The sequence below is a fragment of the Bubalus bubalis genome, chromosome 21 (genome assembly GCF_019923935.1).
Source record: "Bubalus bubalis isolate 160015118507 breed Murrah chromosome 21, NDDB_SH_1, whole genome shotgun sequence".
Classification (NCBI taxonomy): domain Eukaryota; kingdom Metazoa; phylum Chordata; class Mammalia; order Artiodactyla; family Bovidae; genus Bubalus; species Bubalus bubalis.
The window spans coordinates 6,696,090-6,714,163 of NC_059177.1; the positions used below are offsets into that span (position 1 = coordinate 6,696,090).

The window sequence follows — 18,074 nt, forward strand, 5'->3', positions numbered from 1 at the left end:
TCCTGATTATACCTCTCTGTAGTATTCTTCCATACTACAGAGAGGTGTAGAGAAGAAAGTGAAAATGACTGAGGATCTCTGCATCCTGAGATAATTGCTGTTAATGATTGTTATCTACTCTTCCAGTCTTTTTAGCAAGCACAAGTATGGGCATGTCCCCCCTTTTAAAACAAGTGCATCTTACTTTTCAAGTAGTTTATGTTTTACCTTTTTAAAAAAATTTTTTGAACTTTAGTTGATTTGCAGTGTTGTGTTTATTTCTGCTAAACAGCAAAGTGAGTCAGTTATACACATATAATCATTCTTTTTTGGATGTTTTACTTTTTTCACATTAACAACCTTTAGTCATGTTCTCTATTCTAAAAAAATTTTTAAGTACACTTTTTTCATGCTCAAAAACGTGAAGGCGTTTGAGGTACCAAAAAAGAAAAAAAAAAAAAGGGTGAGGTGGGGCGGGGAGAGAAAGAAAGATAATATCTCCCTACAATGTTAAAAGAAAAAGAACATTCAAAGGAATTATACAAAATCATTTTGTATCAGTGCATCTTACACCCTTCAGAATGTCCTTCATCTCTTAACTACATTAATTTCTTAATTGGTAAGTGAGTATTTTTTTTTAAATATCACCTTTATTTAGGGAGGCCTGGCATGCTGCAGTCCATGGGGTCAGAAAGAGTCAGACACGACTGAGTGACTGAACCAAACTTATTTAAGCAAAATCCATGTACATTAAACGGTGTTGATTTAAATACATGATACAATAGATTTTAACAGTTGGGTATATACACCCTGAACTTAATCACTCAAATACATTTCCATCACCCTAGGCAACTCCATAAGTGTCTTTATACTTTACTCCTCCCTCGCAAACCAGCAGCCACCAATCTGCTTTTGTTCACTGTAGAATTTTTATAATACACATATACAGTATGTACTCCTCTGTGTCTGGCTTCTTTCCGTTGGGGTGTATTTTTTCATGTAACTTTTAAGATGTTCTTCATACAGAAAAGTATAAAAATCATAAGTATTTAGCTCAACCTGTTATTTTTAATAAATGGTTTATCAAGATTGTTTCATTAACAGAGACCCAAAATAATAGGGACTGAACAAGGTAGAACTTTCTTGTGCAGAAATCCTAATTCCATATGAATATTCCACTCCACAAAATTCTCAGGGACCCAGGCTCCCTCCAGCTCATGAGAAATGACCCTTGTCCTCATGTTCTAAGATGGTGACCAGGGCTCCAACCATCACATCTGCCTTCTAGGCAACAGGATGAAAAAAGAAACAAAGACAAAGGGCATGGGACAGCTGTCTTTTAAGGCATTCTGGGGAGTTGCAGTGTAACATTTGGCTTTATTTTTTATTTTTTTGGCCATACCCTGTGGCATGTAGAATCTTAGCTCCCTGACCAGGGATTGAACCCACACCCCCTGCAAGGGAAGACAGAGTCTTAATAACCACTGACTGCCAGGGAAGTCCCTGGCTTCATCTTAATAGGCAGTTAGTACTTAATTGTGGAGATGGCACCCCACTCCAGTACTCTTGCCTGGAAAATCCCACGGATGGAGGAGCCTGGTGGGCTGCAGTCCATGGGGTCGCTAAGAGTCGGACATGACTGAGCGACTTCCCTTTCACTTTTCACTTTCATGCACTGGAGAAGGAAATGGCAGCCCACTCCAGTGTTCTTGCCTGGAGAATCCCAGGGACGGGGGAGCCTGGTGGGCTGCCGTCTATGGGGTCGCACAGAGTCGGACGCGACTGAAGCGACTTAGCAGCAGCAGCAGCAGCAGTAGCAGCAGCAGCAGTACTTAATTGTACTCCCTGCTGCAAGGGAGGTTGAGAATTTTTCCACCCCCCTGGGAAAAACACACTTGCATGAAAATCAGGGACTCAGGCTCTAGAAGAGGAGAGTATTTTGGGAGAGACACCCATCACCTGTGCCGCAGATGCACAGTGTCCTCTGCAGGGCGGTCTGTGCTGAGGCTCACCACCCTAGTTGTAGGGTGTGTGGGTTTCCTCCAGGCCTTTGGCTGTGATGAATGTGCTGTGGGTCAGTCTGGTACAGTCTCTAGCCAGGGCTCCAGCTAGCACCCAGTAGCATATGTGGCTGTTTGCATTTACATGCAAATTAAAACTTTTTAAAAAAATTCAAAATTCTGTTTCAGAGTCACAGTAGCAGCATTTCAGACTCAGAAGTCACATGAGTCTCGTGAGTCTCAAGGTCTAGTGGCCACTCTGTTGGACGAGCAGGTATCAAACATGTACCTCTCGTCAGGGTGCCCAACCTGTGGGGCTGAGTGTGGACTTGACCTTGGACCTCCTGGACATTTCAGATGGGTGACCTTACTCAGGGCTTGACCTACAAACCACAGGTGATACCTTGCCTGCAGTTAGTTAGCCTCCACTCTGCAGGTTTCCTCTAGGTTGGATGCACTTGGAGGTGACCTTGGGAAGAGTCAGATGGACTCAGAAAATTCTGACTTGGGTTTCAGTGGGGCAGTTCTTCCAAGGTGGTGGGAGTGTTTGCATAATCTGCAGGTAGCATGGGCTGCTCCTCCAGTTTTACAGTTTGGGTGGGAACAAAAGACAGTGAGCCCCGTCGACCCGCTGTGATGCAGGATTGCAAAGACAGCAGGTCAGGAAGGGTGCCTCTGAGTGTTGCCACCCCCCGGGGCATGGGCAAGGGCTTCAGCACGTCTGTCTTCTGAAAATCACGGTATTTTTAGCTCTAGAATACTTTAAAGCAGATTTGAATGCACAGCGGATAATGATAAATTTCACAGCTGAGCGATCTCAGAGGACATCTGCTTGGCTGCTATTCACACACGATCTGACTGCCTCAGTGTGTTTATTTTTCTTTTGACAGTGATAAGTGGTAGGGGAGAGAGGGAAGATTTCAAGATCCATCTTAAGGTGATTAAACTGGCCCTGGGTCCCCTGAGGAGGGAGGGGTTGACTCTGCAGTGGCCCTCTGCTCCCCAAGGTGGGGAGGTCAGACGTCCAGGGGAAACTGGGAAGTGGTCCCTACCTGTGTGCCCCCAGACCACGGAGGAGGGGCACTCTCCTCTGCCTTTTCTCTGAGCAGAAGGTCAGAAGCACTGCTTGGCAGCTAAGGGCTCATCCATACAGCTCCTCCTTGGATGCCTCCAGTGACCAAGAGCTCACCCCTTTGCCTCAGTATTTCCTGTTGATTGAGGTCAGCTCTTCCTATTAGAAAGTTCAGATTTTGCTGTCCTAGCCCCTCTGTGTGTTCCACTTGCTGGTTGGAGCAGCCTTGTGTGATCTGCTCCCAGGAGAGATGACGGAGCCAGGCTGTCAGGGTTCGAAACCCAGCTCCTGACTGGTCCTGACTGTGGGACCTTGGGTGAGCTACTTTACCCCAGGTGCCCAAGGGTCCTCACCTCACATTATACATAGTAACAGAACCTGCCTTGTAGGAGTGTTGTGAAGATTAAATGAGTTAATAATATAGGAAGTACTTAGAAACAGTTCATTAAGGGAAGCTGTTGTTGTTTTTACTATTCTTTCCCATAAATCTTTTGTCCTCCCAGGCCTCCCCCTTTTACCTCCCAAGTCTCTCTGCAGGCCTGGGAGGCAGCCCTTTTTTTTTTTTTTTTAATACTTTTTTTTTTCCAATCCTGCCACACAGCATGCAAGATCTTGGTTCTCCAACCGGGAATTGAACCCAGGCCCCAGCAGTGACAGCACCAAGTCCTAACCACTGGACCATCAGGGAATTCCCAGGGGGCAGTTCTCTTTGATACCTGGTTGCAGGGGTGTCTCAGGAAGGTCTCTCGGACCCCAAGATTGGTGGGAATGGCCAGGCCACGGTGGCCACACCGTGGGAGGAGCAGAGTCAGGGGAACAGTGGGCTTGTGAAGCCAGGCCCTGGGGGCATGTCCCGACCATGTCAGTCACCAGAGGGATGTTCTTGGCAAGCTGTTGACCCTGGGAACCAGCTAAAGTGTAGTGTTAGTCTCTTAGTTGTGTCCGACTCTTTGCGACCCTGTGGACTGCAGCCCACCAGGCTCATCTGTCCATGGAGTTCTCCAGGCAAGACTACTGGAGTGGGTTGCCATTCCCTTCTCCAGGGGATCTTCCCAACCTAGGGGTCAGACCCATCTTTCCTGCATCTCAAATGGATCTTTTACCATTTGAACCAGCTAAGGGGACAGACACACACTTGCTGGGGTTGCCAGTGAGAATTCAGATGAGACCGCATGGGCGGTGGCCTGGTGGGCTCGCTGTAGGCACTTTGTAAATAGTCTTTCTCTCCTCTGAATACAGGGACCCTTGTTGAAAGGAGGTCCCTGCTCTCTCCCCTCCAGTCCATACACATTGGCTGGAGCTGGTTTGTCCAGTGACTACCATGGGTTGTGTCATGAGGAAAGGGGGGACACCAGGGGCACAGCCCAGGGGGCATCAGAGAGCCATCGTAGCAGTCTAACCATCTGGAACCTAGGCCTGGGCACATTGCCATGGTAACTTCCATAAAACCATTTGGTGGGCTCTTCCAACAGCTGGCCTCGTGGCCTCTGTGGTCATTCCCCGTGCACGTCCTTAGGTTTCTCTGCTGCCCCAGGGCCTTCCTGCTGTCTGCAGTCCCAGGGCAGGGCCACAGTTGAGCCAGCTTCCCTGGAGGAATGCCACCACCAGAAGGGCCTTGAGAGATCTTACCCAAGCCCTGAATTTAACAACCGAGGCCAAGAAGGCTCAGAGAGGCAGAGTGATTATCCCAGGGTCACCCAGCAGCCGAGCAGACTGAGGACTGGAGGCCCTCTGGAAATCGTGCCTGTGCGTCTCCCATCACACCGTGGCTTCCTCCATTGGGCTGCCGTGGCATGGGCAGTGCAGTCTGAGGATCACAACCGCTCCCTGGCAGCAACTTTCAGCCCCAAGCACCCGCTGCATGTGCAGCCATGGGAGGGGAGGCTGACCCCCGGCTGGGCGTGCTTGGTGTCTGGCAACATTGTGTGCAGAGGTGAGAGGAGAGGCAGAGTGAAGGAACTGGAGAGATGCTGGTAGCAAAGTGGGAGATGTTCCTCAGCGCCGCCAACTTAAGATGGAACAGCCGGACCTTTTAGAGGGGACACTGGGCAGAGATCAGAAGCCGGGGAACACCCTGGGCTGGCCCCAAACAGGTGAAGGGAGGAGGAATGGGCTTATTTTCTTTTAGCTTATTTCCCATTTGTTACTAACTGGATTCATATTTTAAGATCTCTTAAGGCACAAATCCCTATACAGGCATCAGGCATTATGGAAAAAAATGCTTGTGTGGTTAGATGGAGACAGAATACTTGCATTTTTCCTGCATTGAGTGTTTTTGAAGAGGAAGCTAGTAATGTAGAAAGGGCCAGAAACCTGAGGGCTTGACCGGTGTCCCAAAGGAGTGTCCCCCACTACCACACAGGCGTATGTGACTGTCTGGTTTTACATAGGATCTGAGACCCAGCTCGGATGCCACCTCCTCTGTGCAGGCTTCCCTGCTTTGTAATGAAGCTTCTCCACATACTCCAATCCTTCTGTCTCTTGATGTGCTTTTCTATGTCTTTTCCCAATGATACAGTCAACTCCTTGAGAGCAAGCTCTACGTCTCTTTCAGCTTCCCCACCCCATACCCACCCCAAGGCAGCCTCCGCCCCTCCAGGGCCCAGCGGGGCTTCCCACAGCCCCTGCTCAGTTCACGTGAGTTGAACTGACACCTGGCCTTCATTGCCTCTTACGGAATAACATCACTTGCTGCTGAGCATCACCATGACTTGTGCACAGTTTATTTCCCTGTTAAGTCGGGAGTGGTTAACTTTTTCCAGAAGAGCCTCATAGAAAATGTGGATCTTGCAGACCTTATGAGTCTCTGCATGACTACTCAAATCCATTGACAGCACAAAGGCAACCACAGACAATACGTCACTGAACAGAGGTGCCGAGTTTCCAGTACAGTGTGACTTACAAAAGCAGTCATTTGGCCCTAATTTGCTGATCCCGAACTAGGCGATCAGCTTCTGAAGAGGCAGGTCTGTGTCCGAGCTGCCTGGTGTCCAGCAGAGAGCAACACAATAAGCCAGCGCTTCACCATTGCTAATTTAGGGATTATCAAATGAAACAAAAGGCAGAAACTTGATCTACACGTATGCATCCATCGTTACCCAGTATTTCTACCCCAAGGATGCTCACAACAAAAATGCCTGCCTGGGGTCACCAGAGGCCACGTACCTAGTGTCATAGCAGGGCTATTTGCAGTGGCTCCAAACTGGAAACTACCCCAGTGCCAACCCCCTGAAGCAGTGAATTGCATTGATTTTGCACAGTGGAATACAGTGCTGCAATGGAAATAAATGTGTCCCGCGTTAAAATACAGCTGAATCTCACAAATGTGATGTGGGATTGAGACAGAGAAGATAGACACAAAGGGTTATATCCTGTATGATTCTACTCACATAGTGTTAGGACAGGGAAAGTAAATGGGTGCCATTAGAAGTCAGGAGAGCAGTGACCTTTGGTGCTGGGGTGACTCGGGGAGGGGGGCTGAAGGGGCTTTCTGGGGCACCTGTTACCTTCTGTTCCTTGATCAGGGTGCTGGTTACATGAGTGTGTCATTTGTGAAACTTCATCAAGCCCTGCACTTATGACTTGACTACTTTTCTTTCAATGTTACAGTTGGATAAAGCCTTTGATTTATTTAAAAAAAAAAAAAAAAAGATAGTCTGTACAAACAGTATTCAACTGGAGATGCCTTTGCGCCATTCCCTCTCTCTGGTGGATGCTTCCCTCTGAGTCCAGGTTCCAGAGTGCGCTGGGCTGTTTGCCCCATGAATGAGAGCGGCTCCCTCTTTCCTTCTTTCTGAGTACAAGAGTGGAACCCTGGGTCCTGTGGGACCCAGGGAAGCCGGCCAGCATCCCTGCCTCTGCTCGTCCCTGTCTCCCCTACACTCTCTCCCGCAGTGTGTGTGTGAATGACGGCATCTCCCCGCTTCTTGTCTCCTCCCCAGAACATCGTGGCCGTAGGTGCCGGGTTCTGTGACGGCCTTCTCTGTGGCGACAACACGAAAGCCGCCGTCATCCGCCTGGGGCTCATGGAGATGATCGCCTTCGCCCGGATCTTCTGCAAAGGCCAGGTGTCCACGGCCACGTTCCTGGAGAGCTGCGGCGTGGCCGATCTCATCACCACCTGCTACGGGGGCCGGAACCGCAAGGTGGCCGAGGCCTTCGCCAGGACCGGCAAGGTAACCCGGGGTTGGGGGGGTCCCGGGCTGGGGAAGAGCTGCTGTCCAGGGCACGGAGGCTGTGTGTGCGGGGCTTGTCCTGCCCACCCCCACCTGCCTTCACTCACAAGCGCTTCAGGGCTACGCCCTCTACCTTGTGTGTTATTCCCTTTCCTTGGCCTACTGCTCCCCTCCCCTTACCCTGCTTTTAAAATAAGTGATGCCTTAGGGACTTCCCTGACATTCCAGTGGTTAAGACTGGAGCTTCCACTGCAGCGGGCATGGGGAAGAACGGGTTGGGGAACTAAGATCCCACATGCCATGCAGCACTGCCAAAAATTTTTTTTTTAAGTGATGCTCTAGATGTTACAGGAGGTTATGTTCATTCATTGTTTTTAAGACCATCGAAGAACTGGAGAAGGAGATGCTGAATGGACAGAAGCTGCAAGGACCTCAGACTTCAGCCGAGGTGTACCGCATCCTCAAACAGAAGGGGCTGCTCGACAAGTAAGTGCCCCGTTTTCCGTGAGGCCAGAGGATCAATTGTCATTCTGCTCACTGATGAGCGCAGTCCGTGCTTGACTCAGGCATTTGCCAGACAGGGACAGGAAGTTAGCAGAGCAGTGCCGTCCTTCGTGCGTTGTGAGGGTCTATGGCAGGAAACGTCTGCCTGCCCTGAAAACAGGCATTTACCCAAAGTCCGGAATGAGGGAGGGGAAATGAGCGCTGTTAGGCACAGTATCAGGTTGGCCAAAAAGTTCACTCAGGTTTTTCTATCAGCGGAAAATCCCAAGCTAACATTTTGGCCAACCCAAGACAAAATAGGAGTTTGAGATTCTGGCTTGCCCTGTCAGATATTTGGTAAGAGTTACGTGGGTTTTCCTGGAGAAGGCAATGGCACCCGACTCCAGTACTCTTGCCTGGAAAATCCTATGGACGGAGGAGCCTGTAGGCTGCAGTCCATGGGGTCGCTAGAAGTTGGACACGACTGAGTGACTTCACTTTCACTTTTCACTTTCATGCATTGGAGAAGGAAATGGCAACCAACTCCAGTGTTCTTGCCTGGAGAATCCCAGGAACGGGGGAGCCTGGTGGGCTGCCGTCTATGGGTCGCACAGAGTCAGACATAACTGAAGCGACTTAGCAGCAGCAGCAGCAGCAGCAGCAGCACATGGGTTTTCCAGGTCATTCAGGGGTAAAGAATCTGGCTGCCAAGCAGGAGACCTGGTTCGATCCCTGGGTGGGAAAGATCCCCTGGAGTAGGAAATGGCAACCCACTCCATTATTCTTGCCAGGAAAGAATGGACAGAGAAGCCTGGCGAGCTACAGTCCATGGAGTCTCAAAAGAGTCGGCATGACTTAAAGCATGACTTAACATGACTTAAAACGTGTCATATATTTTTAATTAAAAATTTTAAATAAAGTTTACTTTGTCCTTTTAATAAAAAGATCACTCTTGTTAATGAAATGTCAGGCAATTCAGAAAAAAAGGAAGGACGAGTCCCCCTGGGACTCTAGTACCGGAGGCGCCCTGTGTTAAGGTGCGATGAGGAACCTTGCAGTCTCCTCGCCTTTCAGGTGTGCCCATCCATACTCTGCTTTAAAAGGAAAAAGTACCATCTGTGTGCAACCAAGATCGAAACCTAGGATCCCAGGACATCACACAGACAGGCTAGGGTCCAGTCCTTTGACAGGATTCCGAATTGACACGTTGGCCGGTGTGAGTCTGTGTACCCCTCTAACTGCAGGACGATACAGGCTGGAACAGGTGTTCTGGGATCAGTGCCTGCCTGTTTAAAAGCAGATGTAACCAAGCAGGAGAAACCTGCTTCTCTGTAGTCATGTCCCATTTCCTTCTGATGAGAAGTTGGTGATGGACAGGGAGACCTGGCGTGCTGCGGTTCATGGGGTCATGAAGAGCCGGACACGACTGAGCGACTGAACTGAACTGAAATGGACCATGTCCTGCCTGTGTTGAATGAGGTCGCAGCTGGGTTGGGGTCCCTGCCCTTCTCCCAGGCTGAATGTCGAGTCCCTCAGTAGTTCGGGCGGAGCTTAAGTCCTGCCATTCTCACTTGGCGCCACCTCTTACCCGGATTTCTTTCTCTGCCATTCCAGCCATCATCACCCTGGTCTTCCTTCATTTCCTACTCCCTTCCCTGCTGTAGAAAGAGTGCTGAGGGGGAGGCCAGTGGCCTTACGGCTTGCCAGCTGTGTGGTCTTGGGCAGGTCATGTTTTTAGCTGTTCTGTGCCTTTTATCTACAAACTCAAACTGGTAGACCAGATGACTGCCGTGGTTACCTCTAACTCAGAGACCTTCTGTTCTTTGAGAATGAGATTCACAGTCCTTAGATTGGCATTGCCGTCCAGTTACCAACTTGGCTTCTAACAGCACGTCCTGTGAGCCCTGTTCAGTGGAAGTGGACCTCCCTTGCCCCAAGCGCCTCTTTCTCAGACTGCCGTGTGTCTTTGCCTGGCAGTTTGGCCTGCCTGGACACCCCCTTCATGAGCATCTCAACCATCACGGCCCAGGAGCCAGCCTGGGTGTGTCCTTAGAGAACCTTTCCCATACCCTGTAGACTCAAATCGCTTCCCGTACTTTGAAATTACTTTTTAGAGCAGCTGTCGGCCAACTTTTTGTGCAGAGAATCACGTAACAAAATTGCACCTTTGTAGACCACACACAGGCCTCTGCCTATACAGTCTTTGTCTCCTTTAATAGCCCTTTAAAAATGTAAAAATCATTCTTAGCTTGCAGGTGGGGCAAAAACAGGTCACAGGCAGGACTTGTATTTCTGGCAGTGGTTGCCACATCCCTGGTTTAGACACTATTGCTGCTAATGTGTTGCTGCTAAACTTACCATTTTACTTTGATTTTTCAAGTCTGGGAGGGGGACCATGCTTCTGGGAGAAAAAAACGTTGCAATCATACAAAAAGGTGCACAAGGAAAAGTGGGCCCTGATCCCCACCACAGACAGAAGCCGCTTTCTCAGGGTTCATTGAACTTTCCACACGGTGCTTCCATTTGTGTGGCAGTGACAGACTCCACAGTCTGCTCTGTCCCTTTTCTTCACTTCAGGGTATGTTTGGAAGATTGTTCAACATCTGCACCCAGAGGTCTCATTTACTGTCTGCAGAACATTCCACAGTGTGGGAGAACCTCTGTTTATTAACCAGTCTCCCCTTGATAAATGTTAAAGCTGTCTGGGTTTCAATGCTGTCGTGAAATTTGCTTTCTTCAGTGTCTTTCCGCCTGTCTTTACGACCACATGGGAGTATCGGGCGTTTGTCTGCTCGGGCTCCAGAGGCAAAATGCCTCAGACAGAGTGGCTCACACAACAGAAATTTCTTCTCACAGTCCTGGAGGCCGGAGGTCAGATATCTGTCTGCAGGATTGACCTCTCCGAAGTGTCTCTCTTCGACCTGTAGATGGCGTCTTACCCCCGTCTTCTGGTGTCTGTCCCAGTCTCCTTATAAGGGCGCCAGCCATATTGGCTTAGGGCCCATCTTAATGAACCCTGTTCACTTAATTTCCTCTTTGAGTGCACCATCTCTAAATACAGTCATTCTGAGGTGCTGGGGCATTGGGTGAATTGAGGGGGCTGGGGTACAGTCAGCTGGTAACAGTGCTGTAAAGGGCTGGGGCCTCATTTATGTATAATACTACACATCTCTGTGCCTCAAGGATGTAACCTGCCTGCAATGCGGAAGATCCAGCTTCAATCCCTGGGTCTGGAAAATCCCCTGGAGAAGTAAATGGCAACCCGGTCCAGTGTTTTTGCCTGGAGAATTCCGTGGTCAGAGGAGCCTGACGGTCCATGGGGTCACAAAAAGTCAGACATGCCTTCCGACTAACACGCGTACATCTCTGCCTTGATGAGGCCTGAAGCATCTAAGCCCTCAGTCTCCATTAGTGGGATAGTTGATCGATAGGTTTATGTCCATTTTTTAATGAAACATTGTCTTTGGTCCTCCTTTCCCTTTTTGTTATTTTAAAATTTATTTTTTTGTTTAGCTATGCCAGATCTCAGTTGCAGCATGTGGGAGCTTTAGGGATCTTTAGTGGCAGCATGTGGGATCTAGTTACCTGACCAGGGTTTGAACCCAGGCCCCCTCCATTGGGAGTGTGGAGTCTTAACCACTGGACCACTAGGGAAGACCTTCACTTTTTTTTTAACTAGTTTATTTTTTGGAAGTATAGTTGCTGTGCAACATTGTATGTTCAGTTCAGTTCAGTCGCTCAGTCGTATCCAACTCTTTGCGACCCCATGAATCGCAGCACGCCAGGCCTCCCTGTCCATCACCAACTCCCGGAGTTCACCCAGACTCACGTCCATCAAGTCAGTGATGCTATCCAGCCATCTCATCCTCTGTCATCCCCTTCTCCTTCTGCCCCCAATCCTGTATACAATATAGTGATTAACAACTTTTAAAGTTTATATTCCATTTACAGTTATTATAAAATATTGGCTATATTTCTCATGTTGCAAAATATATCCATGTAACTTATTGAATTCTTAACAGTTTGTACACCCCATTCTTCTACCTCTATCTTGCCCCTCCCTGCTTCCCTCTCCCCACTGGTAACCACTAATTTCCTCTCTATATGTGAGTCTGCATCTTTTTGGTTATATTCATTAATATTCTTTTTAATGGCTGAGTAGTATTCCATTGTTTCTGTGTACCAAATCTTCTTTATCCATTCATCTGTTGATGGCTGTTTAGGTTGCTTCCATATTTTAGCAGTTGTAAATAATGCTGCTATGAATATTGGGGTGCACGTACCTTTTCAAATTAGTGCTTTTGTTTTTTTCAGACATATGCCCAGGAGTGGGATTGTGGGGACATAAGGCAGTTCTGTTTTTAGTGTTTTGAGAAACCTCCGCACTGTTTTCCATAGTGGCTACACCGATTTACATCCCCACTAACGGTGTAGTAAGGTTCCCTTTTCTCCACATTCTTGCCAACATTCGTTATTTGTGTTCTTTTTCATGATGGCCATTCTGACAACTATGAGCTTATGTCCCTTTTGACTTGCATTTCTCTGATGATTAGTGATGTTGAACATCTTTTCCTGTGCCTGTTGGCCATCTGGATTTCCTCTTTGGAAGAATATCTATTCTGTTCTTAGGCCCATTTTGTAATTGTGTTGTTTGTTTCCTGATGTTGAGTTGTATGAGCTAGTCATATCATTTGCAAATATGTTCTCCCATCCGGTAGGCTGTCTTCATTCTGTTAATAGTTTCCATGTCCTCCTTTCGCTTTTTACCTTCTTTAGAGAGTTCCTCAAACTGATCTAACTGACTTTATAGTCTTTTATTTTATTTTTGGATGTCATGTGGTCCTGAAATAAGTCCTTTTTTTAAAAAAGATTTTACTTTTGAGCTGCAGCGGGGCTTCACTGCTACATGCGGGCTTTTTCTAGTTGTTGCAAACAGGGGCTTCTCTTCATTGGGGTACTCGGGCTTGTCCTTGCGGTGGCGTCTCTTGTTGCAGAGCACAGGCGTTAGGTGCACGGGCATCAGTCATTGTAGCACTCGGGCTCAGTAGTCGTCACTCAAGGGCTCCATGGTTGTGGTGCACAGGCTTAGTTGCTCCACAGCATGTGGGATCCTTCCAGACCAGGGATTGAACTGGTGCCCCTCACGTTGCCAGTAGATTCCTAAACACTGGACCACCTGAAAAGCCCATAACATTTTAAATGATAGAAAATAGCATTTAGATGGACGTTATAGCCTAGTGGTTTAGTGTTAGCTAGAAAAATCAGAAACTGTGCCTCAGTTTCCTCATATATAGAATAGGGATAATGTTATCTACCTTATAATGTGGTTGTGAGGTTAAACAAGTTACTTGTCAACAGAAATGTAGCCCCCCCGCTCCGTATCACTTGTCATCATCTCATCTGCAGAACACATTTTGAAAATGCTAGTTGTGAACATTGGGAGTACTTTCGGCTTCACGAGCAACAGCCAGTTAAAACACCTTGAACAATACGGTTATTTTTCTCACATAACCGATTCCAGAGGTAGATGTTATTGGTGTTGTCTCAGTGTCTCTGGGTTAGAATCTTAGTCATCCTGTTGGCCGTTCCTTCAAGCCTCAAGGTGGCTGCAGCAGCTCCAGGCATCATATACTCACAACTGTACTCAGCAGCATGGAGCAAGGGTGGTCTAGCAGATATTTTTGTCCAGTGCCTCTCCAGGAGAGAAGGATCTTCCCCAGAAACCCTCCCAGATGTAGTCTGTCTTGCTGGCTAGAACTTGCTTACTCGGCCAATTCTGGTGTGAAAGAAAGGCTGAGATAGGGTATTTCCAACCTCAGTAAGGAGAGAAGGGGTTGGGAATGGCTTTGGGTGGCACTCATCACCTGCCACTCTGCTTGAGGAACATGCAAGTTGTTCTCATCATAGGAACAGGAAAGTTAAGTCATGGAAGGACAAAGGAAGGAGTTAAAATCTCCTGGCATTAACTCCCATTCACAAGAATTCATTCGACAAACACTCACTAAGCACCTGCCTCTTGCCTGCACTGGGCCAGGCCATTTTGATGCAGAGGTGAGCAAAACTAGGCTTGGGCCCTGTCCTCTCAGATAGCCTAGAACCCTTGGCTGTGATGTGGCTGCATTTACAAGCTGCTGTTTATTACACACATCGTGTATCAAGTGTCGTATTTTCCACCTCACACGTTAAGTCACTTAATACAACAATCCTGAGTGTCCAGTCCCATTCTGCAGATGAGCAAAGGGACAGAGGGGTTGTGAAACTTGCCCAAAGTTAATAGGCTGTGAAATCAAAGATTTTATAAAGTCTAGCTGACTGAAAAATGCCAGAACATTCTGCACCTTAAAAAACCCACAGTGACAGACTGTCATAAAGACATGTAACCTATCAGCACTGTTTCCTGTTCTTAAATCACATTATCACAGTAGAATGCTTAACTAGATAACTTTCAGAATGGTTTTTAAGATTCTTGTGATTCAGTGTGTATGGGTTTGAAAGCCTGTTGACATTACTTAGTTATTTCCTTAGTGATTTCTGCATTAAAAAAATAGATACTTACTGAGTGAGCTAGCAGTACCCTGGGATAATGTTACCTTTTCTTATAGTGGATTAGTAGCCCACTCATTTCCCTCATCCATTTCAAACTGTCATTTATACCTGTTCGCATCTTAGAAGAAACAGCAGGATAAATTCCGCTTCCCACATGAGATCAGCATTTTGCTAATCGTGAGTCCCCTCGTTGATTCTTATGGGAGTGTTCCAGGCCTCCATTATTTATGGTGCTGTGTGGGCTGCCTTGTCTTCATCCTTGGATGATTCGTTTCAGAGAAGCGAGAGCAGAACCTCCCTACAATTTAAAATTTATTCTCCAACCTTTTAAAATTAGTGACATAAACCTGAATCCATTCCAGATTTGGTCAAGAACCTGACCCACAACTCTTGATGTCGGTGACCACAGATCACCCTGTAAAGAGTACCCCGGGACGGGTCTGTAGACAGCACACTCCAAGCAACCAGAGGATGGTTTAGGTTGTACCAGGTTCTTAGAGCCACGGTGTAGAGGCTCCCTGCAGACCACATAAGGAAGGGATGTGAAGGAGGGCGCTTTGTTTTGCAATAGTAGCATGCTAGTCTGCAGTCTGTTAGGCAGGACAGAAAGACTGGTTGGTTCTGTGAGGTAGACCAGATGGCTTAACTTGTCTTTTCCCCTCCCCCCTGCCCCAACCAGGTTTCCGTTGTTTACGGCGGTGTACCAGATCTGCTATGAAGGCCGGCCCGTTCAAGAGATGTTGTCTTGTCTCCAGAGCCATCCAGAGCATATATAGAGTGAATCATGCAACCTATCAGGAAACGGCCTGCCTTTCGTATCAGACATTTAGAATGGTGGAAACCAGGACTTGGCAACAAAGATGTATGCTTGACTGTCATCCCATCGTGGATGTGTATGAATTTTTACCAGGTTCACTTGTGAATTGCAAGATGAAGTTCATTGGCTACGATGTTTCCGGGCAACATCTAGACGCACATATGTGACCATGTGAGTGTGTGTTCCTTTCTCATTCTATGGATGTTTCTATGAACCAAAATTAAAGGCCTTTTTAAAAAATCACTTTTGAAATTTTCCCACCGTGGTAGCATACAAGATTGGAACTATCGCAGCTAAAAGTTTTGAGTTTCACCAAAGGATTTTTTTTTTCTCATTCTCAAGGTTAAAATGTAACAAGCATTATTAACATGGCAGAGTAGATGAGTGAGGGGGTTCAAAGATCAACATACTGTAACTTAAACACTATCTCAGAGCCAGCATAATTAACTACTTCAATTGTGGGTTGATCTTTTTTTTAAAGTAATTACATATTTTGATTAGGTAATCCACTCTTCTGTATATTCCACTCATTGCGGTTTTCTGCACTTTTAGCCTCTTTTCTCTTTGTTAGCTACCAGAATGTACTTCGGTAAAGGCACAGCAGTGGCAGAAGGCCAAGAACTCACCTGGGATGTTCCTGCTGTTTTCTGATTAGCTCCCGTTGTGTGATGCTTTTTGTCAGGTTGTACTTTCGTTCACACATTTCCTGTAAGCCTCACAGATCCCCTGAAAGGGGGCAGCTGTTACTCTTCTTCTAAGGTACAGTCTCCGTGCCTGGTCATCTGACGAGAAGGGCCAGATCCAGAGGCTCAGCCGTCACTGGCCTGGTTTGAACTCCCGCTGATTGGTCGTAGCAGATGCTGTCCCCAGGCTTTCTTGAGGGCGTGGGCAGCTTTCTGCAGTTGAGGCTTGTATGGGTCCTTGTCTAGAAGGATGTCGCTCAGTGTGGACCTCACTCCATTCACTCCACTTGGAATCTCTTGGAAACATAGGTTCCCAGGTCCCTCCCCAACCCCAGCCTCTGAAGTGAGGTCTTGTATCTCTGCCTTGACATGCCTTCCGTGTGTTTCAATGCTGTCTACTGTCTGAGAACCACTACTGTAGAAAATTTATTATTTAGATTAGCATTTCTCAAACCATGTTCCACAGGAAACCAGTGTCCCAGGATCCAGTAGTGGTCCTGGTGTTCCCTGGCAAGATCCAGTGAGTTTGGGAAAAGCCATGTCTGTACACCCCTCCTGAAGGGATAGACTGTGTGTTCATAGAACATGCTTATTTAATCCGGCAAGTCCCAGACAGATTACGGAGATTTTTTTTTTTTTTTTTTTGGCAAGGAAACTTACCAAAGTTTCCAAGGAACACTATTCCAGACTGAGGCGACCACAGGACAGTGCAGGTATATTCACTCTCTGCAAGAAAGGAGAATGAAGGACTACCTGTGGTATTGTTCATTCGCACCTTTATATAAAGTTCAGGTCTGCCACAGTCTTTGCTGAAGCTTTAAGGCGACACTATCAGGTACAGCCAAGTGGATGTCAACTTCGCTGAAACGCACACTGTGTGGACTAAGTGCTTTTAATTCTAGAATTAGAACGGAAGTTACTGTATCTTTGTAATTGTGATTGGTTTCAAGATGGCACTGCGGTTACCTTACATAGTAGTGAATGAGTGTTAAGGAAATGTATGAATGTCTTTTACATTTCCATGGATTTTCAGTCACTTCGAGATCTTGACCTTTTTTATTTTCCAGCTTGGGATTTTTTTCCCCTTCTATATCTGGGATGATTGTAAACTAGATTTTTTTTTGGTGGGAATTTTAAAAACTCCTATACATAGAAGAATACGAAAGCACACAAAATGCTATGTTTCATCGATTTTAGTGCCACTGTTAATCAACTTTTGCTTGTCTCATAATTAATCTTTTTAAAAGTTTGTACATAAGTAACAAAGTTACTTTTTAAGATACATAAAGGGCTGTAAGCTAATCATGGTGTCTGTCAAGTAGCATCATCAGATGTGAGGATTCGGATTTTTGTTTTATGTATGTTCTTCATCTGCATTCAGCTTCTGACTCTGGGTTTTGTACTTGAGTGTTTTTCTTTAAAAATGCCTTCTCACCCTTCTCAAGTCTTCTGACTGTACCTTTTGAACATACTTATTATGATATTCTGCACATATAGAAAAAGGTAAATTTTATATACGTTTATGCTTTGCTAACTGTAGATATTTATTACTCTACGAGTTATATATTTTTATAACCACCTGTGGTCCATCATTTATTTTAGTTCACCTTTCTTACTACTAATTATGGTAATTTGGGAGGGAGACATCTAGAAAAGAAGCTTAATTTATACTGTATCAGCCAAATCTGTGAATGTAAAAACTACACTGTTGCCTTGCGATAATCCAGCCTACTATAATGTGGAACAATATCCATCCTAGCAGGTGGAATTAAGCTAAACTCCTTCTGGTTTTTATTTAAGTCTTAGCTATCATGTGGCCCCGTGGCATCGGCCCAGGGAGTGGTGAAATGCCTCTGTACCAAGGAATCTTCGGTTTTTTCCACTAGCTCTTATCTAAGAGCCTTTTACCTACACATGTACTACGTTTGTTTACAGACTGTAGGTGGATATGATTTAAAAGCTTGATTTAATAAAATTGAATCCCCCCAAACCTGTGCTACTGATCCTATTTTTTTTAAATCAGCTTATGTAATGGTTTTATTTGTTTAGGTAGTCTCTTTTATTTCTCTCCCCGAATTGTGTTACCTTGACAACAATAAAAAAACAAATTTTAAAAGAAGGGCTTCATCTCTAATGCGTTCCTCAAAAACACATCTGCTGCCATTTGTCGGTGGGTGTTCCTTTCCATTGCTTGCTGATATTTTTATGGAATTACAAGCATAGGATGGAGGCCTTCTCCTTCCACCCATTCGGTGGATTAAATGTGAGGGTGAAAGGTTGTTGCTGAACCATAGAAGATGCTGGGATTCTTGGCCTCCT

At 46.4% G+C, this 18,074-nt stretch overlaps 1 protein-coding gene across 1 annotated transcript in view; it reads left to right on the forward strand.

The window, feature by feature from the left end:
• The window catches only part of GPD1L (glycerol-3-phosphate dehydrogenase 1 like), a 66,402-nt gene extending 48,528 nt beyond the window's left edge, over positions 1-17,874 (forward strand). Inside the window, exons 6-8 of the mRNA XM_025273050.3 lie at positions 6,993-7,226; positions 7,606-7,712; positions 14,935-17,874. Coding sequence (XP_025128835.1) covers positions 6,993-7,226; positions 7,606-7,712; positions 14,935-15,031 — 438 coding nt within the window. The 3' untranslated portion in view covers positions 15,032-17,874. The remainder of the gene's footprint in view (positions 1-6,992; positions 7,227-7,605; positions 7,713-14,934) is intronic.
• Positions 17,875-18,074: the final 200 nt, after the last annotated feature.